General features: G+C 36.2%; 1 protein-coding gene across 2 annotated transcripts; it reads left to right on the forward strand.

Moving 5' to 3' along the window:
* Positions 1–1685: 1685 nt before the first annotated feature.
* Positions 1686–27546, forward strand: LOC123194351 (transformation/transcription domain-associated protein-like). Of its 2 annotated transcripts, none has more exons than XM_044607536.1 (35): positions 1686–2003; positions 2376–3100; positions 3986–4111; positions 4201–4286; positions 5449–5557; positions 6589–6684; positions 6800–6862; positions 6964–7023; positions 8157–8225; positions 10703–10784; positions 10963–11015; positions 11092–11190; positions 11268–12500; positions 13021–14022; positions 14094–14429; positions 15342–15609; positions 15709–15931; positions 16041–16428; positions 16592–16741; positions 16829–17050; positions 17191–17412; positions 17676–18311; positions 18866–19126; positions 19220–19567; positions 20617–21029; positions 21103–21532; positions 22062–23360; positions 23641–23901; positions 23984–24274; positions 24355–24834; positions 25115–25546; positions 25789–26067; positions 26296–26847; positions 26940–27143; positions 27238–27546. In XM_044607536.1, exons 1-35 carry the CDS (start codon positions 1946–1948, stop codon positions 27355–27357), a joined length of 11676 nt encoding a protein of 3891 aa, XP_044463471.1. In that variant the 5' UTR covers positions 1686–1945; the 3' UTR covers positions 27358–27546. The 2 variants fall into 2 exon arrangements, with proteins under 2 accessions (XP_044463471.1, XP_044463478.1); XM_044607543.1 differs by having other exon boundaries at positions 15351–15609.
* The last annotated feature ends 201 nt before the right edge of the window (positions 27547–27747 follow it).

Here is a 27747-nt window from a genome sequence, read left to right on the forward strand (position 1 = left end):
ATGTGAGTGGAAATATTAAGCCCAATCCATCTATAATGGGTCGACCCAAACCGATTACTTTAGATTATCAAAGGGCAGTTGGAGGTAATTAAATAACAATCTAATTGATATATGTATGTCCAAAAACTGCCTTTCCAGATAGATGAACACATGAAAAATTATAAAGAATTTTTGCTTCTTTTTCTCCTCCACAATAAACACATAAATGGTCTCCCTGTATTGACATTCCATACAAAGTGCATGAGAGCAAGTTTTGTTGTGAAAATCATGAAAATGGAATGCTTTGGATCATATCTGGAATACAAATTGAATTTGGTATGGAAAATTATTGTTTTTGAATACACAAAATTACACATATTATTTCCAACACCTAATATTTAGTTATAAATTTTGTTAACATGTTATTGATACCTCATTTAATATTGCCATTTGCAGGGTTTGTGGTATTTTGAGGCTCAAACCTTCAAAAAAACCACTACTAAGGCACAATGGCCTACTATAAGTTAAAAACGCTGCATGATTTCTCATATTGTCATCATTTATGGGAATCACAACCTCATTGGTTTTCATATTTATTCGGTTAACTGGTTTTAAACATTTTTACTTTAAACATTGAAATATGTAAGACTAGTCAAATGAAGGATACCTTTAAGTAAACATTCTTCAAAATGATTTGTTTATTAGTAAATTAAATAGAATTAATTATTCAAATTGAATAAACATCTTGTGCTAAATACCTTAAACACTTTTTCTACTATTATACATACGTACATATTTATTTAAGTTAGGTGTGGAAACATACATCATGTACTTACATAAATGAAGCTAATTTCCACAGTAAATATATCATAATTATTTAGCCAAAAGACTTATTCCCATTTAAGGTATAATGAAATTACAAACTCACACTTGTTAATTTTTAAAAATCTAAATACATTTCCGTCACTTAATTTCTATTAGAATTTTCTATTACAGTCAAAGGTAAAACTGTTATTTTATCAAAAATATTAAAAAATATATGATTTTTCTTATTCTCCCAAGTTTTAAAAATTAATATTTCACCATAACCTTAACTTTTCCAATTTTGAAAAGTGGTATTTTCTCCCTCAAATCCCTAAGTTTCTTTCTTCCTCTCTGATGACAATTTTGCTATGCTGACTTATCTTCGACGACCATCAAACTATGATAGTTTATCTCCAGCAATTGTCTTTTCGTCTTCGTCGATGAACAAACGAGCTTCTATCGTTGACAGAGACGAAAGATAACATTTCTTCATCTCTTTGTCGACATAGACAAAGAGATGGTTGTTGGAGATGAGCCACTATAGGTGGATGGTTGTCGAAGATGAGTTATTGTAGTCGGATTGTCACTGGAGAGGAAGATCAAAACTTAAGGATTTGGGGGGAAAGATGTTATTTTTCAAAATTGAAAAAGTTAAGGTTGGGGTTAAATGTCAAATTTCAAAACTGGTGAGGTGAAAATGTGATAAAAATATATATTTTTTAATATTTATAGTAAAATAGCGGTTTTATACATAATTCTATTAGAAATTGGATAAAGGGTTGATATTTGAGTTTTTAAAAGTTCATGGGTATAAGTTGAGTTTTTAGTATACCTTGGGTGGGAGAAAGACCCTTGGCCTAATTATTTAGTCTAGGAGGATGCAATTCCCAGCAATTCTTTCGCCAGCTCAGAGGCTTCTCCAGATGGCCTGTCTGGTGAAATTTCCCTCTTGAAAGAAAGCGCCTTTTTCTCATAAACCCTAATTTCACACTTTCTCCAAAACTAATTTTCGGTTTCAATTTTAGGATCACTGTTCTGCTTAAATTCATATATTCACTCAAACTTAACACACCAACTACAGTTCATCGATCAAGTGTAAGCTAAATACACTTAAAGCTAGGCGTTTTAAATTTTGGTTTTACGCTCGATTCACCGCCTCAAAATGAGTCCTATTCAGAATTTCGAGCAACACTCGCGCCGCCTTGTCGAGCCCGACCTCCGTATGCACACTCTCTCTCACTCTTGCTGTTTGAATTATTACTCTATTTTGTTTTCTGAAACTTATATTCAAACGAGAATAGTGTGTCATTTTTGTTTCTTAAGAGAAATTATCCGTACCACAGTACCAGAAACCTACACTATAGAGAATTTTTGATTAAGATATGACCTATGATAGTATTAGAGGCTAACTGCTGTTATAGAAGCTAAATTATTTTTCCAGGTCAAATAAGTTTAAACTAAAATTTTGATTTTCTGCTTTTTTTTTTTTGTTTATGCTGTCTTTTAACTTAATTTTTCAGGTAAATGGTTTTTCTTTGTGCATTATACTATAGTTCTGGGTATAATTCGTTGTCTTCTTGATTTTGAAACAGAAATTCAAGTGAGGTTACAGATGGCAATGGAGGTAAGGGACAGTCTGGAGATTGCCCACACAGCAGAGTACTTGAATTTCCTTAAATGGTACTTCCGTGCATTCTCTGTGATTCTCTTACAAATCACGAAACCTCAATTTCAAGACAATCCTGAGCACAAGCTAAGAAACATTGTTGTGGAGATCCTCAATCGGCTTCCTCACAGTGAAGTTCTTCGCCCTTTTGTTCAGGATCTCTTGAAGGTTGCAATGCAAGTATTAACCACTGATAATGAAGAAAATGGATTGATCTGTATTCGTATTATATTTGATCTGCTCCGGAATTTTAGGCCTACATTGGAAAATGAAGTTCAGCCATTCTTAGATTTCGTATGCAAAATCTACCAGAACTTTAGATTGACAGTTAGTCACTTCTTTGAGAATGGAGCAGCTGGTGTAGAGGATGTAAAGCCTGTGAATACTTCTACTTCTTCTGACCAAGGGATTACTGGTGCCGGGGGGTACACTGGGACTGTCCAACTTAATCCAAGTAGCAGGTCGTTCAAGATAATAACTGAGAGTCCACTTGTGGTCATGTTTTTATTTCAGTTGTATAGTCGTCTTGTTCAAACCAATATTCCTCACCTGTTGCCTCTAATGGTTGCTGCTATATCTGTCCCGGGTCCTGAAAAGGTTCCTCCCCATTTGAAGTCTCACTTTATTGAGCTTAAAGGTGCACAAGTTAAGGTGAGTTATACTTGGTTATTGTGTTATTTGTTATGACCATTTTATTCAGTGCACTAAAATTTGTGTATGAGGTGAGGCCTAAGTAGATAATAGTGTTATAGCTTGGTTTTTTGGACATCTAGATTAATTGTGCTGGGATGATACTACTTTTATGGTAATTTTATGTGATCACTGAGTTGTTTATTTTTCTTGAATTATTGATGTTGTTAGCGAGATTGGAAATCAAGCCATTCAAGTATTGCATATTGCTTCTATAGCAAGGCGAGATGCTTTTAGGAATTCCCAAGCCAGACCTACTTAGTGATTGTAAAGGGAATTTCCATCCTTAGTTGTCACATTATGTTTAATGATAATTCCTTCTGAGCTTGAATTATGGTAAAGCCTTGCTTTCCAGTGATTCATAATCCACAAGGAATGAACCTTTATCCATTTAGTCTATAGACGAGAGGAGAGGTCAGCAGTACACATTAAGACAATCTAAGGATCCTGTAACATCCTTGAAGCTCAAACACACTTCTGTAGTGCACCAAGGACAGTACTTGAACACAACCTCTCAAGCCTTGTTTTGGCCAGTTAAAAGGTTAAAAGAAAATTTTCATTGAAACCCTACCAAAATGGGCTGGATAATTACCTAAACTGGTGAAATTTTTTTTGTGTAATCTCATACGGCTTGGTGTCCTGAAAAGTGGGCAAGTCAAGAAGGTCATTGAATAATAAGATGTTGAATAAATCCCGCATGATCTGATGGAAGAAATAAAGTACTTTTTCTGTTTGCTTGTGCCGTTTGTCCATTTAAGCACACACAGTCAAATATCTATATTTATGTATAGCTTATATTTTACTGGTTGTGGACGTTTACTAATTTCGTTTTCTTCAAGGTTGCAGACAGTTTCTTTTTTAACTTACCTGTTGAAGAGTTTTTCTGATTATATCAAGCCTCATGAAGAAAGCATATGTAAAAGCATTGTAAATTTGCTTGTCACATGTTCAGACTCTGTGTCTATTAGAAAGGTAATGTTTTCTTGCCCCTTAATTTTTATTATTTTCAAATTGTTCCTCCATTGTATTAAATGTTTTGCATGGAAATGTGTTTTATGCAGGAATTGTTAGTAGCTTTAAAACATGTTCTGGGGACAGATTATAAGAGGGGTTTATTTCCGTTGATTGACACACTATTGGAAGAGAGGTAAATTCAACAGTTAAGATATGATTTGAAACAATAATTGTTAAATGCAAGAATTTTTATTTTTTCATTTTTCTTTATCATGAGAAATATAACTTAGTGTGCCAATAGATTTTGTCAGTAAAATAGGTTAAAATAGATGTTATATGCTTAAGTACTGTGATTATCTTATTACTTATGGATTTCTCTCGCTCTACCCTGACATTCACTGCACTTAAAGTTTAAGGCAGTAGTAATCAAGTTAGAACAATGAATTGATGGATAGTAAAACAAGTAATCTTATGAACCACTTAGCTCACTTCAAGAAAATGTAATGTAGTTGGTTAATATGAAAGAATCGGTGAATTTTAACGTTGTAGCAGTAATTTTTAAAAGTGATGAACCTTATTTATTTTTTTGTTGCATGTTATTTATATTTTTATATTTCATTTTTTACTTTCTTGTGTAAATGTGTTGCTGGTTGAATGATTAGAAAAATGTTTTATTCAACTTGACTGGGGACGGTTTGTTAACACTAGCTTCTTGAGCTCATTCTGTTCTTTTTTTTTTTTTTTTGAAGTCAGGACTTCTCTGTTGTCTATATCTGCTATTTGGCTCTATGCAAAAGCATCAATTGTACATGCTTGAATAGTTTCTCCCCTTGAAGGCCATTTGTTTCCAGAAAATAAATGGAAGAATGTGTTTATTCTAATGACAGTATACAAATTTTGATCTGTTGCCCGAAGTTGTGTTTAGGTTGCTAAAGGTTTTTATGAGAAATGGTTAAGCTAAAATTGAGTTGGTTGCAAAACATGATATCAGTGATTGGAGCAACACTACAAAATAAAGGAAATGCCAGAGGAGTAACTCTTGGTGTATGCTAATAACTAAATAAAAGTTTTGTCCAAGTTGCCAGAATTTGTAATTCTTTTTCTGGAAGTACAATACTTTTGCATAGCCCATAATTGTTCATGACTCTGAAAAGGGTGCATGAAAAAGCTTTGTCAAATCATCGAACTATAATTTTACTCTTTTATGAGGAAGAATTAATATCACCAAAGATTTCTGTTTGCTTGATGTGAATCTCTAAGCTTCTTTCTGTTGCATATTTCCAATAACTGTTTCCTGGTTTTTTTCATGTTTTGATGGATGCCAATATTATTTTTTTGTTAATTATCCATTTCAGGGTCCTTGTTGGAACTGGGCGCGCATGTTTTGAGACATTAAGGCCGCTGGCTTATAGTCTACTAGCAGAGATTGTTCACCACGTTCGGGGAGACCTTACATTATCACAGGTGTTTCTTTTATGAGATGTTAGAAGGCTAATTATGGGCTTCTTTTTTCATCTAATATGGCATTTATATTGTTTTCCTATTGTTCCATAACTTAGGTATCAAGTTCAACTAAGTTGTTGTGGTGTGGGGTGTTTATTTTCATTTGATGTCTTCAAAAGATTTTTGGACTGTTGTCATTATTAATGTCACTGGCGTGTGTGTTTGTTTTGTCCTTGGCTAGTCTCTTTTAAAACAAATGAATTCAGGTTTCTATTAAGGTAAATATTGTTTTCTCTCAATTTTGTTCCTCCAATTCCAGTCACTGCTCTTTGCAAATACCCCCCCACCCCCCTTTCAGTATTTCATTCCTGAGAAGGAGTTGCTTTGATTGCATGGTTTAGGTCAAGTTATCAGTTCCAAAATCTAGATAATAATCAGCTGCTGCTATGTGGTTACTCATATAGCATCTTCATATTTTCTGGTGCATATTTCTTGTTTTTAATTGATCTTCGTCAATTAAGAATCTGTCTTTGATTCCTGACATAGTTACAGAATTCTGGCATAAAATTGTTTGTGGTCCAAACCTCTAATTTAATCTAGTTAGGGAATACAGATGTGTGATGAGTCTTTGATGAATGCTGTTTCTGATCTGCAATTTGATTTTTTTCATGTTTGAATATTTCTATTTTGTTTCCTTTTACTCATTAAAACAAAAAGATATATGAAGTATGATCTCTAGAAGTCCTTGAATGTGATCCAAAACACTACTACTGTGAAGTTCAATTTTCCTTTTGAGTGATGTTGCAATCTGAACAGTAGAGATGGTTGTTGAGGTAGTCAGTTGATTGAATCTGGATCTATATTATGATTATGTGCCATTCCTGCCATCTATTTTGTCTTCTGTATTCTTGCGTTTTTTCTCCTGTCATATATATTGCAAGCATTTGATTGGTGACTGTTTCACAACTCATTTTGATCAGTTGCTGCCAGATCTTTTACCTACAGAATTGTCTTTTTCACAATGCTAACAAATGTGTATTTTGGTATTGCAGCTATCACGGATTATTTATCTGTTCTCAAGCAACATGCATGATGCTTCATTGTCACTAAGTATTCATACTACTTGCGCTCGGCTAATGTTGAATCTGGTGCATGAAAAACTCTATTCCTTATATACTTTACTGGCTTACAAAAACTTAAAATTTTTATATTGTATCATTCTTTTTAGACATAAATTCATGTAATGTGTTCTTTGGGATGTAGGTTGAGCCAATTTTTGAGAAAGGTGTTGACCAGCATTCCATGGATGAAGCACGGATTCTATTGGTATGAGTTTCAATCTGATTATTCTGTGAGATAACTCTTGATTGGTAAATTCTGTGAATTGCTGTTGTTTTGTTCTTGGACTGACATATAATTTTCTCTAGGGTCGCATTTTGGATGCTTTTGTGGGGAAATTTAGTACTTTCAAGCGTACCATTCCTCAGGTAATCTGTGATTGCTATATAAGGTTTTATTTGCTTCTGTGATGCTTGCTATAATTTAGTTGCTTAGCAGTGATGGTTTTTTAAATATAAATCTGCTGAATTGCCTGACCTTATTTCTTTTCTTAGAGAGCTTTCCTTTGCTCAGTTGTTGAATTCTGATTGTTAATGCTTTGTTTTCACAGCACTTGGCTGATGGTATTTACTAGTTAAATTAACCTAAATGCCAACAATTTACATGCTTTAAGCAGTTGAAGGGAATTTTCTTTTTGGGGTTAATGTGTCATGCTTTCATGGAGCTTATGTGTAGTTTGTGTTGTCAGATTAGATAAATATGATAATATTTTTGGGGGTTTATTAAATCTTGTTTTTTTCATTGGGATGCTTGTATTTGTTCTTTTTTATTTAGTGTTCAGAATGGGCATAAATCTGTTACAAAATATGCAGTGGATTGTATCTTATAAAAAATCGATAAATAAATAAAAATGGAGAGTAGATGGAGTATATGTCTGAACTTATCCACAGTTTTCAACACAAAATTATTACCTTTTTTGTGATATATGAATATGAGATGAGAGTTGGCTATTCTAACTGGCAGAAAATGCATAGCAAGACAAAATTCCATGGTTTTTCATGGAATCAATTATCCTATGTGCATAAAATTAATTGGTGGACCTAGGATAGTTTTTCCTGCCCTTTGTGCAATAACAATCCTGGGATTGGTATTATAATCCCACAAAAAAAATCAATTCGCATGTTTTTCCCACGCATTAAACACAACCTTAAAATTTCTGGTCTTAAAGTCTAAAGCAATTATATTGAAACTTTATTTTGCTTCAAAATTGCATGCATTTAAGAAGACTATTTTTTTCTTTGCCAGTTGCATATTAAGCTGGATTTGTAACAATAACTTACTGGTTTATTATTAGAAAGTTATTGAGCAATTTGTAGTTGAATAAAATCATTTATATGTTGTTATGTTTGACAATGCATCTAATTATGTGTGTTTGATGTGCCTTTCTCTTTATTTCTAATGAGCTTCTTCCATTCAAAATTCAAAAGCTTGTCTCTTGGTTCTTGTTGAATTTTCATTCTATCAGTGCTGACAACTTATATGTTCCCTTTTATGGTGATAGTTGTTGGAGGAGGGTGAGGAGGGAAAGGATCGTGCTACTTTGAGGTCAAAGCTTGAACTTCCGGTGCAGGTTGTTTTGGTTACTTGGATTTTAGTTAACTGATTTGAAAAACAGTAGATTCTTTTGTTTTTTGCTTTTATTGCTGTACTTTATTTATGTTACATTGCAATGCCTTGTACAGACTAGTTACAAATAAGTAGATAACAATAGAATAAGATAAAGCTAAAACATTTTAAAATTTACTAAATAATAGCTAACTTAATCATATTATAACCTGACTAGATAATTCATATACTTGCCCTCAATCCAGTGAATAAATATCCAACATTCTTAGCTTGGAAGTTAGCTGCTCAAACCCTTGTCTAGGCAGTCTTTTGTAAGGACATCCATTGTCTGTTGACTTGTAGAAGGTAGATAATCATGACAATCCTCTCTTCCATTTTCTCCTTTATAAAGTGTCTTTTCTATTTCAACATGCTTAGTCAGGTAATCATGCACATGATTATGTGCAATGCTAACGGTTGCTTTATTATCACAATAAAGCTTTATAGGCTCGTCACTCACAATTTTTAGCTTAGTTAGAAGTCTCATAAGCCATATTACTTCACAAATTCCCCGTGCCATGGCTCTAAATTCAGCCTTGATGCTGCTTCTAGCTACCAAAACTTGTTTTTTACTCCTCCAGGTCACCAAATTACCCCATACAAAATTACAATAGCCTAAAATAGACTTTCTATCACTTACAGACTCTACCCCATCTGAATCAGTGAATAATTCAATTTCTCAATCAATATTCTTTCCAGAAAAAGAACACCTTTAGCAGTAGTCATCTTAAGGTACCTTAATATTTGAAATATAGCCTTCAAGTGCTTTTCCTTGGGACATGTGTTAACTTACAACACTCACAGCAAACCTCTGTCTGGTCTTGTATGGGATCAACAAATCTTTGATACCTACCTCTCTTCATTGGTGCATCTAAGGTTGGATCCGGATTGAGCTAGCTCGGGTTCGAAAGCTGGCTTGGCTCGATTAGGTTCGATTCGAATTTATTTACTTTGAATATGAACCGTATTCGAGTTAAGAGATTCAACTCGTTTTAAAACCAAGCCAAACTCAAACTATAGAGAGTTCGATTCGGTTTGGCTCATGAACTGGATAGATTACTCAATTCAGTTCGAACTTGACTCATGGCTTGATTCAAATTATGTTATATAATTGTTAAACGATGTTGTTTGGTTAATGAGCCACAAATTCAAACCATGAATTTGAGCTATATATCCGAGCCATAAATTTGAGTTATAAATTCGAGCCAAACTCAAGCCAAGGGTGTTCGGGCTTGGCTCGATTCGCATCCACCCCCAGGTGCATCCTTATCGATACTATCAAAATTTAGATTATGCTCAATTGGTATATCACTAGGTTTATACCATAACATTTGCACCTCCTGCAGCATATTTGAAATGTATTTTCTTTGTGACATATATATATATATGCCTTTCTTGCTCATAACCACTTCCATTCCTAGGAATTACCTCAGCTGCCCTAGGTCGTTTATTTTGAAATCATTCACAAGCACTCATTTCACCTTCTGTATTTCACTAAGATCATCTCTCATAAGAATAATATCGTCCACATAGACTATTAGGATAGTAATCTTACCACCATTTTGTTTAAAGAAGAGGGTGTGATTAGTTTAACCTTAAACAAAACCGTAGTCATGGCCTTAGTGAATTTCTCAAACTAAACCCTGGGAGATTGCTTTAATCCATGTAACTTCCTTAGCCTACACACCTAGTTTGTTGTAGTCCTTTAAATTTAAGAGGCAGATCCATGAATGCTTCCTTTGATAGGTCACCATTTAGAAAGATGTTCTTTACACCTAGTTGCTGTAAAAGCCAATCTAAGTTTGCTGCAAGAGAGATTAATACCCTGATTGTATTCAGCTTAGTCTTTAGAAAGAACGTCTCCTCTTAGTCTACACCATTGGTTTGTATGAAACCCTTAGCTACTAAACGTGCTTATACCATACAACAGATCCATAAGCTATATACTTTACTGTAAAAACCCATTTACAATTGACAATTGTCTTTCCTTTGTCTACAACAGTCTACAGAAATATTCTTTGCATAATATCATCTGTGTTACTTTTACCAAGAGAGATGATCCAAGCAAAATGTTGGCTTTACAAAGTACATTTTGGTTTCCCAAATCATAAGGTGGTTCAAATATCCAAAACAAAATTGATCATTATAGGACAATGTTCAAAAGATGATCTAATCAAAGCTTCTTGTGCTATTTTATATTATCAAGAAATTTGCCAACTTTTAAATTTTTTGTCATGTAGTGCTGAAATTGGATTAGTATTCCTTCTGGTGGGAAGAAGATGAGAAGAATTTGAATAGTTCATTGCAATGTTCCTGCACTTTTCATTTTCTTCGCTTCACTTTTCATTTTTTCAATTTGCTACCTGTTTCCTTACTTAAGCATCAAATTTAATGTTTTTCAAGACTGTCTTCCTAAATTTTGGATATATTCATTTGTTGCAGGCAGTTTTAAATTTACAGGTTCCTGTGGAGCATTCAAAGGAAGTTACTGACTGTAAAAATTTGATTAAGACCTTGGTCATGGGTAATTGATCTTTTTCTATTATTTTCTCTTATTTTTCTTTTGATGCAATACTGGGTAATAAGCATTGGCAGAGTTCCTAAAAACTGCAATACTTGCTACTCTAACTTAAATCTGCGTTAATCCATTGTTAATGATTTCATGTCAAAACTGACCAATCTTTGGCTTTATTCATTTTCAGGAATGAAGACTATTATATGGAGCATCACTCATGCACATTTGCCCCGATCGCAGGTTTTTCACTGATTTAATGTTTGTATTACTCATGTCACTTGACCTTAATTTCCTTGTAACATTTCTGCTTTTAAAGGTTTCTCCGTCCGCTCATGGAACCCATCAACATGTGCTTGCTTCATCTTCATCTAATGTACCAGCATATCAAGCGTTCAGAGGGATGAGGGAAGATGAGGTATTTTTCATAAGATGATTGTTTCTATTAAAGGTATCTTTGTGGGATTGCCTTTGTCTTAATTTGACTTTCAGCAGGTGTGGAAAGCCTCTGGTGTATTAAAGAGTGGTGTGCATTGCTTAGCTCTCTTCAAGGAGAAGGAGGAGGAGAAAGAAATGCTTAATCTCTTTTCCCAGATTTTGGCTATTATGGAACCTCGAGATCTAATGGACATGTTCTCATTGTGTATGCCAGAGCTTTTTGAGTGCATGATTTCCAACACTCAGCTTGTTCATATATTTTCCTCCCTTTTGCAAGCTTCTAAAGTGTACCGGCCTTTTGCAGATGTTTTGGTTAATTTTTTTGTTAACAATAAACTCGACGTTTTACAGCATCCAGATTCACCTCCAGGAAAATTGGTCTTGCACCTCTTTCGGTGTATATTTGGTGCTGTTGTTAAAGCCCCTGCAGATTTTGAACGTATATTGCAGCCTCATGTGCCAGTTATAATGGAAGTTTGCATGAAAAATGCCACTGAAATTGATAAGCCTCTTGGTTATATGCAACTTCTTCGGACAATGTTTAGAGCCCTTGCTGGATGCAAATTTGAACTCTTATTGCGTGACTTGGTTCCTTCTTTACAACCCTGCCTAAATATGCTATTAACAATGCTTGAGGGTCCAATGGGGAATGATATGGGAGACCTCTTGTTGGAACTTTGCTTAACCTTACCTGCTCGGTTAAGTTCATTGTTACCATATCTTCCACGTCTGATGAAGCCTTTGGTTTTGTGTCTCAATGGAGGTGATGAACTAGTGAGCTTAGGTTTAAGAACTCTGGAGTTTTGGGTGGATAGTTTGAATCCTGATTTTCTGGAGCCTAGTATGGCTAATGTGATGTCAGAGGTGATTTTAGCCTTATGGTCTCACCTGAGGCCTGCACCCTATCCTTGGGGTGGAAAAGCATTGCAATTACTTGGCAAGTTAGGTGGTCGTAACAGAAGATTTCTCAAGGAGCCCCTTGCACTAGAATGCAAGGAGAACCCAGAGCATGGGCTGCGCTTGATTCTTACATTTGAGCCCTCAACTCCATTCTTGGTGCCACTGGATCGATGTATAAATCTTGCTGTAGCAGCTGTTATGCACAAAAAAAGTGGCATGGATGCTTTCTACCGAAAGCAGGCTTTGAAATTTATTTGTGTTTGCTTGGCTTCTCAGCTTAATTTGCCAGGAAATTTTGTTGATGAGGGGTACACACCGAGACAATTGTCATCTTTGTTAGTTTCTACCCCAGATACATCTTCTTCCAGGCCGGAGACATCAGATTTGAAGGTGAGTTGAATGTAGAACTGTCTTGCTGAAAATTGCACCTGTTAGCAACTTAATTGATTGTGTATTTGAAGCACAACATGTATGTGCTTTCTGTAGCTTATGTTTTCTGGTTATAAGGTACAAAATTTTATTATACAGTTTTTAAAAGTACGAAGTAATATCATTTGCAAGCATTTGCAGCTCTCATGTTCTAGTTGTATGTTTTCACTTGGTACTTGTTGTATCTTCTTCAAATGCATGGACTGGTCTAGAGACTTGTTCAACTCTTAGAAAATCTTGTATCAATGGCATTTTTATTATTAACCTATTTTTCGGAAGTGCCAATAGAAGTTACATGTATTATCACTGTATGTAATATCATGCATTCTCTAGCTTTTTTGATCTGTTGGCCTATTTTTTCTTTGTCAGCCTTTTTTCTTAAATATTTGTAATATTTGTTACGAATCACTGAAACATATCTGTATTATGCTATGATATATATTCTGATACTTGAATGACAATTAGTGGATCATTTTTGTAGACTGATTTAGGAGTGAAGACGAAGACCCAACTTATGGCAGAAAAGTCAGTTTTCAAGATTTTATTAATGACTGTCATTGCTGCAAGTGCAGAACCAGATCTTAATGACTCCAAGGACAATTTTGTTGTTAATATTTGCCACCACTTTGCAATTATATTTCACATTGATTATACCTCAACTAATGCTTCAGTTCCTACTGCTGGGCGTGGGGGACCAATGCTGTCCTCAAATGGAAACATTAACTCCAGGTCTAAAAGTAGCACTGCTTCCAACCTAAAGGAGTTGGATCCTTTAATCTTCTTAGATGCTTTGGTTGATGTGCTAACAGATGAAAATAGGCTCCATGCGAAAGCTGCTCTTGATGCTCTAAATGTGTTTGCTGAAACACTGTTGTTTCTTGCTCGCTCAAAGCATGCTGACATGCTGATGTCAAGAGGAGGCCCGGGTACTCCTATGATTGTCTCCAGTCCATCAATGAATCCTGTATATTCACCACCTGCCAGCGTGCGCATTCCAGTTTTTGAGCAACTGCTGCCCCGTCTTTTGCATTGTTGTTATGGAAGTACATGGCAAGCACAAATGGGAGGTGTTATGGGACTTGGTGCATTGGTTGGAAAGGTTACTGTTGAGACTTTGTGCCTTTTCCAAGTTAGAATTGTTCGGAGTCTGGTGTATGTGCTTAAAAAGCTACCTATTTATGCCACCAAAGAGCAGGAAGATACAAGTCAGGTTCTTACACAGGTTCTTCGAGTGGTGAATAATGTGGATGAAGCAAACAGTGAGCCTCGCAGGCAAAGTTTTCAAGGAGTAGTTGAGTTTCTTGCTTCAGAGTTATTCAATCCTAATGTATCTATTACTGTGAGAAAGAATGTGCAATCATGTTTGGCCCTTTTGGCTAGTCGGACTGGTAGTGAGGTGTCTGAGCTGCTTGAGCCTTTATATCAACCTTTGCTCCAGCCCCTTATAGTGCGTCCGTTGCGGTCAAAAACTGTTGATCAACAGGTATATATGTCCTTTAGTATTCACGTGTAGTTTACCAGTTTTCTATACTTATTTTGTTGGATTCCTTGTAGGTTGGAACAGTTACAGCTTTAAATTTCATTTTAGCATTGAGGCCTCCTCTTCTCAAGTTGACTCAAGAATTGGTGAACTTTCTCCAAGAAGCATTGCAAATAGCAGAGGCTGATGACACAGTGTGGGTCGTGAAGTTTATGAATCCCAGAGTGGCCACATCATTAACTAAACTTAAAACAGGTTGCATTGAGCTACTCTGTACTACAATGGCATGGACAGACTTTAAAACACCAAATCATTCTGATCTGCGTGCTAAGATAATATCCATGTTTTTCAAGTCTTTGACCTGTCGTACATCAGAAATTGTTGCTGTTGCAAAAGAGGGTCTACGGCAGGTTTGTTGAGTGTCTTTAGTTTTATTTGACAGACATATATAATTACATATAATGGAACTGTTGTCATTGAACATATTAAAATTCTCTTGATATCTAAAATTCTATTTAAGGTTTTTATGTGTGCATTTATTCATATTGATGTAGGAGAAGAAAGAAACGATAAATATAAGAAATAGAAAAGAGAAGTAGATAGAAAATTAAGTATTAGAAGGGTAGAGAAGAAATTATGGTAGACAAAATAATTAGAGGCTTAAGGGGAGAAATCAGAAAGAAAGAGAGAAAGTAAAGAGCTAGAAAGATATGAAGAGCAATTCAATGGTATTTTATTTATCAATGAAATCTAATTTTCCCACAAATACGAGATGTATTTATAGGCTACTAAACAAATAGCAATGAAAAAAATTTCTAATCCTAACTAAGCTATAACTTCTAATCCAATAAAAAAAACTAAAACAATTGAACAAAATTTGAATAGATTAAAAGATTCAATCCTAAAGATATGGGGATAATCCCTAGTAATCCTTTGCATCTTTCCCTATTGTTCTACATCACACATAGACATGGGAAGCAACTACAGCTACTGCATCTTACTCCATGGAATGTTAATAGAACTTATAATGCCATTGCATATGTACTATTAACATGTACCAGAATTTCCTACATTTCCATGTGGCTCTCGACTTATCTCTTTGGGTAGGAATTTTCTTATTGCACTCCTGAGAGGAGTAGTCTGCTTTCTTCTTAGAGCATATTTATATTTTCAGCAAGATATCATGATCATTATGAATAGTTCTACAAATTAGATTGACCATATGATTTCTACCAATTTTCATTTCATTTCATTTCATTTTTAAAAAAATTCAGTGTTATGTTTAGTTATTCTTTTAATTGCTCTTCTTATATATTTCGCAGTTTGTTCAGGTCATCAATCAGCAAAGGATGCCCAAAGAACTTCTTCAGAACAGCCTCAGACCTATATTAGTCAACTTGGCAAATACCAAGAATCTCAGTATGTCTCTTTTGCAAGGTTTGGCCCGCCTACTTGAACTGTTGTCCAACTGGTTTAATGTTACTTTGGGTGGAAAGTTGTTAGAGCACCTTAAGAAATGGTTGGAGCCTGAAAAACTTGCTCAGAGTCAGAAATCATGGAAAGCTGGTGAAGAGCCCAAAATTGCTGCAGGTAAGATGTCTCAGTTATGTCCTGTTATAGCAATTTGGGTAACTTGTTTAGATGTGCACATAGTAATGGGATCATAGTTATGTTTCTTTTTCTTTGCAGCTATCATTGAACTTTTTCACTTGCTTCCTCAAGCGGCATCGAAATTTCTTGATGAACTTGTAACATTAACCATTGATTTAGAAGGGGCTCTTCCCCCAGGACAATTCTACAGCGAGATTAATAGTCCATATCGTCTTCCACTGACAAAATTTTTAAATCGATATTCAACACTTGCTGTTGATTATTTTCTCGCTCGATTAAGTGAGCCTAAATACTTTAGACGGTAAGCTTATGATGCTCGATTGAAGTTAACATATTTACTAGCATATCAATGAGATTTGTAAGAATTCTTCCTCTTCTCTCATTTTCTTACTGCCTCTTCCAACATCTAGGTTTATGTATGTAATACAATCAGATGTTGGCCAACCATTGAGAGATGAACTTGCAAAGTCCCCACAAAAGATACTTGGAAGTGCCTTTCCTGAATTTATGCAAAAATCGGATGCAACAACTACCGGAACTTCAACTCCACCTAGTACTTTAACAGGGGATGAAGGCCTCACTTCTCTGCCACAGGATAGTTCTAATTTATCATCTACAGCCCCTGCTGCAACATCAGATGCTTATTTTCAGGGTCTTGCACTTGTCAAAACATTAGTGAAGTTAATACCTGGCTGGTTGCAGAGTAATCGTATTGTGTTTGATACTTTGGTTCTTCTCTGGAAATCACCGGCAAGAATATCTCGTTTGCACAATGAACAAGAGCTCAACTTAGTACAGGTAAAGCCATTCACTATTTAGGCTTGATTTAGCTTTAAAATTTGTTACCTTAGGATCTGCTGTGAGGTTACTCTATTTTTTCTTTTCATATTTCCATTAAATATCTGTGTGAGTTGATTAAAATGTGATCCTGGTTCTATTGTATCTTGATTCTCATGAGCAGGTGAAAGAAAGCAAATGGCTTGTCAAATGCTTCTTAAATTACTTACGTCATGACAGAACTGAAGTGAATGTTCTCTTTGATATCCTTTCTATCTTCTTGTTTCATACTCGCATTGATTACACCTTCTTGAAAGAGTTTTATATAATTAAGGTAATTAAATTTTCGTATAATCATATTTTGAATTTAAACTTGTGCTTGTTTGTTGGTGTCAGCATAACAAATAGTTACTCTCTTTAGGTTGCAGAAGGTTATTCCCCCAACATGAAGAAAGCACTTCTCTTGCATTTTTTGAACCTTTTCCAAACTAAACAACTTGCTCATGACCATCTGGTGATTGTGATGCAAATGCTCATTCTTCCAATGTTAGCTCACGCATTCCAGAATGGCCAAAGTTGGGAGGTTGTTGACCCTAGCATTATAAAAACAGTTGTTGACAAACTTCTTGATCCTCCAGAAGAGGTGACCCCCAATTGTGCAATTTGAATTTGGTTAATGCAATTCTTTTAGCAGTTTTTCTGTTTAGATACATATAATGTTGTCGCTTATGTATTGATTATTCTTTGCCTTTAATTTATAAATATATTCTATTTCTCACACAGGTTTCTGCTGAATATGATGAACCATTGAGGATAGAACTTTTGCAACTTGCTACGTTACTTCTTAAGTATCTCCAGAATGATCTTGTTCAGCACAGGAAAGAACTTATCAAATTCGGTTGGAATCATCTCAAACGGGAAGATAGTGCTAGTAAGCAGTGGGCATTTGTCAATGTGTGTCACTTCTTGGAGGCCTATCAAGCCCCAGAAAAAATTATTCTTCAGGTAACTTGCAATGGTGCATGGACAAATAGATCTATGATACCCATTTAATTGTTTTCACTAGTTAAAACCTTGTCAGCAAGTTTTTAAATACAACGGCAATTTATCTTTTATTTGAAATCCATTGTGAGTTCCTAGGAATTTTTGTTGCCTGCAAGTGGTTGAGTTCAAAAGTTACTCATACGAAATTATTGGCTCTATGAGCATTTTCTTAGTATTTTATTGTACTATTAATAAAAATATACTGATGGGTGTATGAAAATCAGGTTTTTGTTGCACTTCTTAGAACTTGCCAGCCAGAGAATAAATTGTTGGTTAAGCAGGCCCTTGATATACTAATGCCAGCATTACCAAAAAGGTTGCCTCTTGGGGATTCTCGAATGCCAATTTGGATACGGTACACCAAAAAGATTTTGGTTGAGGAGGGTCACTCAATCCCTAATTTGATTCACATTTTCCAGCTCATTGTACGTCATTCAGATCTCTTCTACAGCTGCAGAGCACAATTTGTCCCACAGATGGTGAATTCTCTTAGTCGACTTGGATTGCCATATAATACTGCAGCAGAAAACAGGCGCCTTGCCATTGAACTTGCTGGATTGGTTGTCAGTTGGGAAAAACAAAGGCAAAATGAAATGAAAGTGGTAACTGATAGTGATGTGTCCAACCAGATGACTGATGGATTCAATCCTAGCTCTTCTAGTACTGACCTTAAACGTCCAGTTGATGGTTCCACATCTTCTGTTAAAGTAGAACCTGGTCTTCAATCCCTATGTGTCATGTCACCTGGAGGTGCCTCATCAATCCCTAACGTTGAAACACCAGGTTCTGCTGGCCAACCTGATGAAGAATTCAAGCCAAATGCTGCTATGGAAGAAATGATTATCAATTTTCTAATCAGAGTGAGACTTCTTTTACAGTTGTGATTTAGATCTATTTAGGAGGCCAGGTTATTATTTCAAAATTTTCGCAGCCTGCTTTCACATTATTATCTTTTAATAAATATAGAGCTGTCTGATTAAATGATGATTTGCTTGATTCCTGCTTCTTGGAAGTAAATCGCTGTTGATTTTGTTGTATGATTACAACATTGCTTGGCATTATTTGTGGGATATTTCTATTTTCCATTTATTTCTATATCCCCACCTTCTTTATCAAAACCCAAACCTCCCAATGCTCCTGTTATGTTACAGAAAAATTATAAAATAATTTTTAGTCCAATTTTGTGCTACTTCAGGGTAGGAAATGCTTACAATGCAATTTTCTGAAAGATTATGGCAGATTGGTCTTCATTTATCATACTTGCAGGACCAGATCTTTTTATGTCGAAGCTTCTAATTCATCTTGTTTTGCCACACTTCATGTGCAAAAGGGTTCGATTGCTATTTTTATTTTGAGGTAGAGTTAGTGGAGTTTTTGATGAAGAAAGCCATTTGTCTTGTCTGTCTGAAAACAGGTGGCATTGGTCATAGAGCCTAAGGACAAGGAAGCGAGTATCATGTACAAGCAGGCTTTAGAGCTACTTTCACAAGCTCTGAAGGTGTGGCCAAATGCCAATGTTAAGTTTAATTACTTGGAAAGGTTACTGGGCAGCATTCAACCAACTCAATCAAAGGACCCTTCCACAGCTCTTGCACAGGGATTGGATGTCATGAACAAGATCCTGGAGGAGCAGCCACGATTATTCATTAAAAATAACATCAATCAGATATCTCAGGTCTGTTCCCTTGAATTAGGCCTCTGATTTTCCCCAAGTTTCTCTGCAGTTACCTGAAATTTTCACATTTATCATCATTTTTATATTTTTCAGATTCTTGAACCTTGTTTCAAGTATAAAATGTTAGATGCTGGAAAGTCGTTGTGTGCATTGTTGAAGATGGTCTTTAGTGCTTTCCCTCTAGATGCAGCAAGCACACCAAATGATGTAAAGCTTTTGTATCAGAAGGTCGATGAGCTCATACAAAAGCATATAAATATGATTACAGCTCCTCAGACGTCAGGTGAAGATAATTCTGCTAACTCGATTAGCTTTGTGCTGCTTGTCATCAAAACCTTGGCAGAGGTGCAGAAGAACTTCCTTGACCCTACACTTTTTGTTCGTATTTTCCAACGTCTGGCACGAGATATGGGATCTTCAGTGGGATCTCATCTGAAACAAGTATGTTAAACCCACTTTTTTTCTTTTTTTTGTGTGTGTGTGTGTAGAGTCCCATTTTACTCACTCATCAAATTCTTTTCATGCTTTAAGTTTCTGTCTATCATTTTCCTGCTGATACCTTATATGATAATGTTGATGGTGAGGACAGATATGCTGTCAGTCTTTGACGGTAATGATTTCTTTTGGTACTCATATTTCTAGAATTTCAGTGATGATAAAATGTGATGCTAGACATGATCAGTAAATGGCAGAAAATTTCATTTATTTCTGTAATTTATGAAATTCCGTTTTTCGTTAATTCTTATGTTGATTTGGCTTTTCTTTTTCTCTTTTATTTATTTATTAATTTTTGATGACATGCACTATAGGATTTATTCTGTCTCAACAATTAAGCTGCTTATATGCTGCATCTAATAATCCTTTTTCTTCTAATGCATGCAGTTCTCATTGTTGTTCCAAGATGATACTAATATGTTTTCTGTTGCTTCTTTATGCTCTGGTCAGATCATTTGATTCTTTTTGCGGTTAATTGGATTTAATGGTGGGGATTCTATTTTCGTGTTAGTTAAACATTAAGTACTGAGGTCATGATCCTGAAATTATAGTGATGCTGTTGAAGGGTGCTGTTTTGGGTGATGCAGGTTTCAATTTTTAGAACATTGATGAACTACATATTATGTTTGGAAGGGCAAGAGGAGGGTGCACTTCTTTTTTCTAGAGTTCGTTATATTTTGTTGTGTACTTTCCCTTGTCTATTACCCATGTCCTCGAGCACAAAGCAGTTATTATTTGATCATGATTTTTTACCTTGTATGTTGTACTGTTTTCCTTGTCGTGTCCTCTTTTTTTGTCCATTTCTAATTTTTGTTCATGTAAAGAAGAATCACATTTGGAAATGTCAAATCAAATCCCATGAATTAGTTTCTGCTTAGAATCTTAGTTCTGTAATAGTGTATTGTCCTTTGTGATTTTGATCAGCATGAAAGTCGATTTATTTTTTATATCTATTTTTCTTGAAATCATTGATGCAAGATATCCTTCACATCTAGGGTCAGCGAGCTGATCCAGATTCTGCCGTCTCTTCGTCACGTCAAGTGGCTGATGTTGGAGCAGTCATCTCAAATCTAAAATCTGTCTTGAAGCTTATAAGTGAGAGAGTCATGCTTGTTCCAGACTGCAAACGAACTGTGACTCAACTATTGAATGCATTGCTTTCAGATAAGGGTACTGATCCTAGTGTGCTGCTTTGCATACTTGATGTGTTGAAAGGGTGGATTGAAGATGACTTAAGCAAACCAGGCATGTCTGGCTCATCTAGTGCTTTCCTGACTCACAAGGAAATATTGTCTCTTCTTCAGAAGCTTTCTCAAGTTGATAAACAGAACTTTCAGCCCTCTGCCATGGAAGAGTTGGACAGGAAATATCTTCAACTTCTTTATGGAATCTGTGCTGATTCAGATAAGTATGTGCTTTGCTTTGACTTCATTTTCATATATTTGATTAAAATATTTGTAACATGATTGGTTGACTTTCAGATATCCCTTGGCTCTGCGTCAAGAGGTGTTCCAAAAGGTTGAAAGGCAATACATGCTTGGTTTACGGGCAAAGGATCCTGAAATGAGGATGAAATTCTTCTCACTGTATGATGAATCTCTGGGGAAGACCTTGTTCACAAGGCTGCAGTACATTATCCAAATTCAGGACTGGGAAGCATTGAGTGATGTCTTCTGGCTTAAACAGGGACTTGATCTCATTCTAGCAATCTTGGTTGAGAATAAGCCTATTACACTTGCTCCGAACTCTGCAAGGGTTTTCCCACTTTTGGTTTCAGGTTCTCTTTCTGATAGTTCGGCAATGCAGCATCAGAGTATAGATGCTCCAGAGGCTCTTGATGATGCTCCTCTTACATTAGAGAGCCTTCTTCTGAAGCACACACAGTTTTTGAGTGAAATGAGCAAACTTCAGGTTATTTGTGCAATTTATGTATTTACTTTTTAGGATCTTGTTTGTGATGTGGTATTGTTCTAGTGCTGAACTTCATTACTTCTTGAAGTCAACTGTGTTTTTGATATGGAATCTCAAGAATACTGTAGTAACTGTATACTAAGCATTACTATTTAGATTAAAAATTTCTAATTAGGTTTTTGTTATTTGTTTATTTGTCACTAGAGTGCATGGCTTGGCCTTTATATGTGGCCCTAAGTTGAACTTGTTCTATTTGGAAAGCTCAGTAGTTAGAATGCAAAGATTGACTTTATTTTTGTGACTTTTTGTTTTTACCTAATTTTATTTCTTTTGTACCCAATTTTATTTCCTTTGTCAAATGAACTAATAGAATGCGGTCATTTGATAAATAGTTACATTTGCTTGCTTTTATTTATTTCTGTTTTTCACTGACTATGGCAGTTGTTGATGATCCTTTCACATACTGGCTTGTTGGAAGTTTGTTTATTTTGGATATCACATTTAAAATTGCCTTGTTTCCTTCTTCCAGGTGGCTGATCTTATTATCCCTTTGAGAGAGCTAGCTCACATTGATGCGAATGTTGCATACCATCTGTGGGTGTTGGTATTTCCCATTGTCTGGGTTACCTTACACAAAGAAGAACAGGTCGCTCTAGCTAAACCAATGATTACTCTCCTGTCAAAGGATTATCATAAGAAGCAGCAAACGAGCAGACCAAATGTTGTGCAAGCACTTCTTGAAGGACTCCAATTGAGCCATCCTCAACCTCGAATGCCAAGTGAACTCATTAAATACATAGGAAAAACTTACAACGCTTGGCACATAGCATTGGCTCTGCTTGAAAGTCATGTAATGTTGTTTATGAATGACGCAAAGTGCTCTGAGTCTCTAGCGGAGCTGTACCGTTTGCTCAATGAAGAAGATATGAGGTGTGGGTTATGGAAGAGAAGACCAATCACTGCAGAAACTAGGGCAGGACTTTCACTTGTTCAGCATGGTTACTGGCAGCAGGCCCAAAATCTTTTTTACCAAGCGATGGTTAAGGCTACTCAAGGAACATATAACAATACGGTGCCAAAAGCTGAAATGTGTCTTTGGGAAGAGCAATGGCTTTACTGTGCTTGCCAACTTAGTCAGTGGGATGCATTGGTGGACTTTGGAAAGAGTATTGAGAATTATGAAATACTACTTGACAGCCTGTGGAAATTGCCTGATTGGGCATATATGAAGGATCATGTAATCCCAAAGGCACAAGTAGAGGAAACTCCAAAACTTAGTTTGATTCAAGCCTTTTTTACCCTACATGACAGAAATATCAACGGTGTAGCGGATGCCGAAAGCATTGTGGGGAAAGGTGTTGATATTGCTTTAGAACAGTGGTGGCAGTTGCCTGAAATGTCAGTTCATGCAAGGATTCCTCTTTTGCAGCAATTCCAGCAGCTAGTTGAGGTTCAAGAATCTGCTAGAATTCTTACAGATATTTCCAATGGGAACAAGGTTTCCAGTGGTTCTGTTGTTTCGGTACATGGAAATCTTTATGCTGATCTCAAGGACATTCTAGAGACTTGGAGGCTTAGAACTCCAAATGAGTGGGATAATATATCTGTTTGGTATGATTTGCTTCAGTGGAGGAATGAAATGTATAATTGTGTCATAGATGCGTTCAAAGATTTTGGAAACTCAAATCCACAACTTCATCATCTTGGTTATCGTGACAAAGCTTGGAATGTGAATAAGCTTGCTCGCATTGCTCGTAAACAAGGCCTTTATGATGTTTGTGTGACTATACTAGAAAAGATGTATGGCCATGCCACCATGGAAGTACAGGTATTGGATGCTATAAAGAATCTCTATGTCATCTAGGGAAGTATAAAAGAACTATTGGCATCTTCTCAAATATTTTCAAAATAGAATATTCTTTTACAAAGGAACCTAGTAGTTATACTAATGATTATAGTTCTGCAGTAGGATTTCTAGATTAGTAAAATTAATTTCAAAATATAATTAGTTGTGAGCGTTGTGATGAGGCTTAGTGTTAATCTCTCCTGAGCTTGTCTTTAATCATTAATTATGTTTATTTAATTTCTGTTTCTGTTGCATATTGCAGGAAGCCTTTGTTAAGATAAGAGAACAGGCAAAAGCTTACCTGGAGATGAAGGGGGAACTTAGCAGTGGTCTGAATTTGATCAATAGCACTAATTTAGAATATTTTCCTGTGAAACACAAAGCAGAGATTTTCCGTCTCAAGGGGGATTTCTTGTTAAAGCTAAATGACACTGAAGAAGCTAATGTTGCTTATTCCAATGCTATCACTCTTTTTAAAAATTTGCCGAAAGGGTGGATAAGTTGGGGAAATTATTGTGACATGGTAATCAAATGATCTGCTTTTTCCTTTAGTTCATCTGTGACTCAAACTTGGTACTGATCTGTTTTCCAATTTGTAACTACAGGTGTATAAAGAGAGCAATGATGAGGGTTGGTTAGAATATGCTGTTAGCTGCTTTCTTCAAGGTATTAAATTTGGCGTTTCTAATTCCAGAAGCCATCTAGCTCGTGTCCTATATCTTCTGAGCTTTGATACTCCCAATGAGCCTGTGGGTAGGGCATTTGATAAGTATTTGGAACAAATACCCCATTGGGTTTGGCTTTCTTGGATTCCACAGCTACTACTTTCACTGCAGAGAACAGAAGCACCTCATTGCAAACTGGTCCTACTAAAAATTGCCTCTGTGTACCCACAGGTAGATTTCCTTATATGTGTTATATATACGGGGTTTTTTCATTTTTGTAAGCTTGATCCTCTCATGTTTTGAATTATCAGGCTCTGTATTACTGGCTCCGCACATATTTGCTTGAACGCCGTGATGTAGCAAATAAATCTGAACTAGGTAGAATTCAAATGGCACAGCAAAGAATTCAGCAAAACACCTCTGCTGCCAGTGCTGGTTCTCTTGTATTGGCTGATGGAATTGCAAGAGCACAGAATCAGGGTGGGGGTATTTTACCTCCAGACAACATGATTAATCAAGCCACTCAATCTGGTGGGATTGTATCTAATGATAGTGGTAATTCTCATGGGCTTGAACCCGAGCGGCTAACAACTGCAGAAAGTAGTGTGAACACATCCAACGATCAACCTGTGCAGCAAAGTTCTTCTGCCACCAATGAAGGTGGTCAAAATGCAATGAGGCGTAATGGCGCTTTAAGTGTGGTAGCTTCTGCTGCCAGTGCTTTTGATGCTGCAAAGGATATAATGGAGACCCTTAGAAGCAAGCACACAAACCTGGCTAGTGAACTCGAGGTGAACTTTCAGTCCTGAATTTTTTGTTTTACTCAAGTGATGATTCGTACAGTATCTAGAGGATGCTATACTAGACAAGTGCAAATAACTGCTAGACCAGAAAATCATACTATGCTTTTTTCTCAGTGTGAGGAATAATAAATTTAGAAAACAAGAAACATGACTAGTGTGTATCTTAATTGTTTCTTGATACTGCCAGCATTTTGCTTGTTGCCATGAAATTGATGAGATAACGCAAGTATCTTTAAATGTGAGAGTTATTTTCTGAATCTGTTTGCAGAGTTTACTTACCGAGATTGGTTCAAGATTTGTTACTCTGCCAGAGGAGAGGCTCCTGGCAGTTGTAAATGCTCTGCTGCATCGTTGTTACAAGTACCCTACAGCTACAACAGCAGAGGTTCCACAGTCCCTAAAGAAGGAGCTTTCTGGTGTTTGCAGGGCATGCTTCTCTGCAGATGCTGTGAACAAGCATGTTGACTTTGTTAGAGAGTACAAGCAGGATTTTGAACGTGATCTTGATCCAGAAAGTACAGCTACTTTTCCTGTCACCCTCTCTGAGCTCACTGAAAGATTGAAACACTGGAAGAATGTTCTCCAGAGCAATGTTGAGGACAGGTTTCCAGCTGTATTAAAACTGGAAGAGGAAAGCAGGGTTTTGCGTGATTTCCATGTGGTTGATGTAGAGATTCCTGGACAGTATTTTGGTGATCAGGTGAATTATAGTAGTATTTAGTTATTCAATTTCTGGCATCAGGGTCAGTTGAATTGTTCATTGGCCATGTTCATAAAACTTAGTTGGAAATTATTTTCTTTTAATGGCTGCACTGTTTATCAAACTCTCTAAATTTGCCAAGAAGTGAACTATTAAAAACTTGAAGTTAGATAACAATAATGCTGTATTCCTTACAAGTATTTGTTGCTATTATTACCGAAGTTTTCTATTCAACTTCTCAGGAAATTGCACCTGATCATACTGTTAAGCTCGATAGGGTTGGATCTGATATACCAATAGTGCGAAGGCATGGAAGCAGTTTTCGACGGTTGACTTTGATAGGCTCTGATGGCTCTCAACGACATTTCATTGTTCAGACTTCTTTGACCCCTAATGCTAGAAGTGATGAACGCATATTACAGCTTTTCAGGGTGATGAACCAAATGTTTGATAAGCACAAGGAATCAAGACGCCGCCACATATGCATTCACACACCAATTATTATACCTGTTTGGTCACAGGTTCTTGCTTTTGTCAACATTCTAGTTTTCTTTTCTTTCTCTGAATTGATAATCATTTTGACAAGGAATCATACAAGTTAATGTAACATGAGATGGATGCAGAATGTACCTTGGACCAAGATAATCATTCCCTTTGTATTTTCATGTTCATTCATTATTGCTGAGTAGCCTGTACAGAGTGTTATGTAAAGAATTTTTGGTCTAATAATTGAAATGCTGCATGAACAGGTTCGCATGGTTGAAGATGATCTGATGTACAGCACCTTTCTTGAGGTTTATGAGAACCATTGTTCTAGGAATGACCGAGAGGCTGATCTACCTATTACTTTTTTCAAGGAACAGTTAAACCAAGCTATATCTGGCCAAATCACACCTGAAGCTGTTTTAGATCTCCGTCTCCAAGCTTATAATGATATAACGAAGAATTTTGTGAATGAGAGCATTTTTTCTCAGTACATGTACAAGACACTGCTGAGTGGCAATCATATGTGGGCTTTCAAGAAGCAATTTGCCATCCAGTTAGCCCTGTCAAGCTTCATGTCCTATATGCTACAAATCGGGGGAAGGTCCCCAAATAAGATTTTGTTTGCTAAGAACACTGGGAAGATATTCCAGACAGATTTTCACCCAGCTTATGATGCAAATGGAATGATTGAGTTTAATGAGCCTGTGCCTTTCCGTCTGACAAGGAACATGCAATCATTCTTCTCTCATTTTGGTGTGGAAGGCCTCATCGTGTCTGCAATGTGTGCTGCAGCGCAGGCTGTGGTTTCATCTAAAGTAACTTTTCTGAAAGTTGTTTCGTTTTGCCTACAGATTTAGGCCACAGATAAGATGTTGACTTTTTTTTTTTTCTTTTGGCTCTATTGCAGCAAAGCCAACATTTATGGTATCAGTTAGCCATGTTCTTCCGTGATGAGTTGCTGTCATGGTCTTGGAGAAGACCACTTGGGATGCCTCTCCCCTCTGTTGTTGGAGGGAGTTTGAACTCAGTCGATTTCAAACACAAGGTTAGCACCAATGTGGAGAATGTTATTGGCCGGATCAATGGAATAGCACCTCATTATTCTGAAGAGGTAACGCGAGCTCACTTTTTCACACGGGTTGGTGGAATTTGGAGATGTTTGGTGATTTTAGATTTAACGAGATTTGTTTTGTTTTGGCATTCAGGAAGAGGATGCCATGGAGCCACCACAATCAGTACAGAGGGGTGTGACCGAGTTGGTTGAGGCCGCTTTGAACCCCAGGAACTTGTGTATGATGGATCCAACATGGCATCCATGGTTTTGATTGTAAGTTATCAATTACTTTTGCAATCAATGTTGGATATGATGTGATAATAAAATTTTGTATATAAGAATCTGAGTCCACAAGTTTAGTGTAAAGTCTCTTTCCGCAAATCACTGGAGATGATTGGGTTTGCTATGTATAAAACTGCCCTGCATAGATGAAACCACTTGGGACTTTGCTTTGTTATTACCAGTTGAACTAACTTGTGAAAGTTTATATGAAGAACACAAATGAAACAAGCACTGTCCAAAAATCAGTGGACTAGTGTATGATGTGGAATTAAATAATAATAATATGATGGGCTTCCTGAATAACACAGTATAGATACTCAGATGCGAGGATATTAAGTTACATAAATAAATTTGTTCAATGTTTCATATATGTAGTATT

This window comes from Mangifera indica, chromosome 1 (genome assembly GCF_011075055.1).
Source record: "Mangifera indica cultivar Alphonso chromosome 1, CATAS_Mindica_2.1, whole genome shotgun sequence".
Classification (NCBI taxonomy): domain Eukaryota; kingdom Viridiplantae; phylum Streptophyta; class Magnoliopsida; order Sapindales; family Anacardiaceae; genus Mangifera; species Mangifera indica.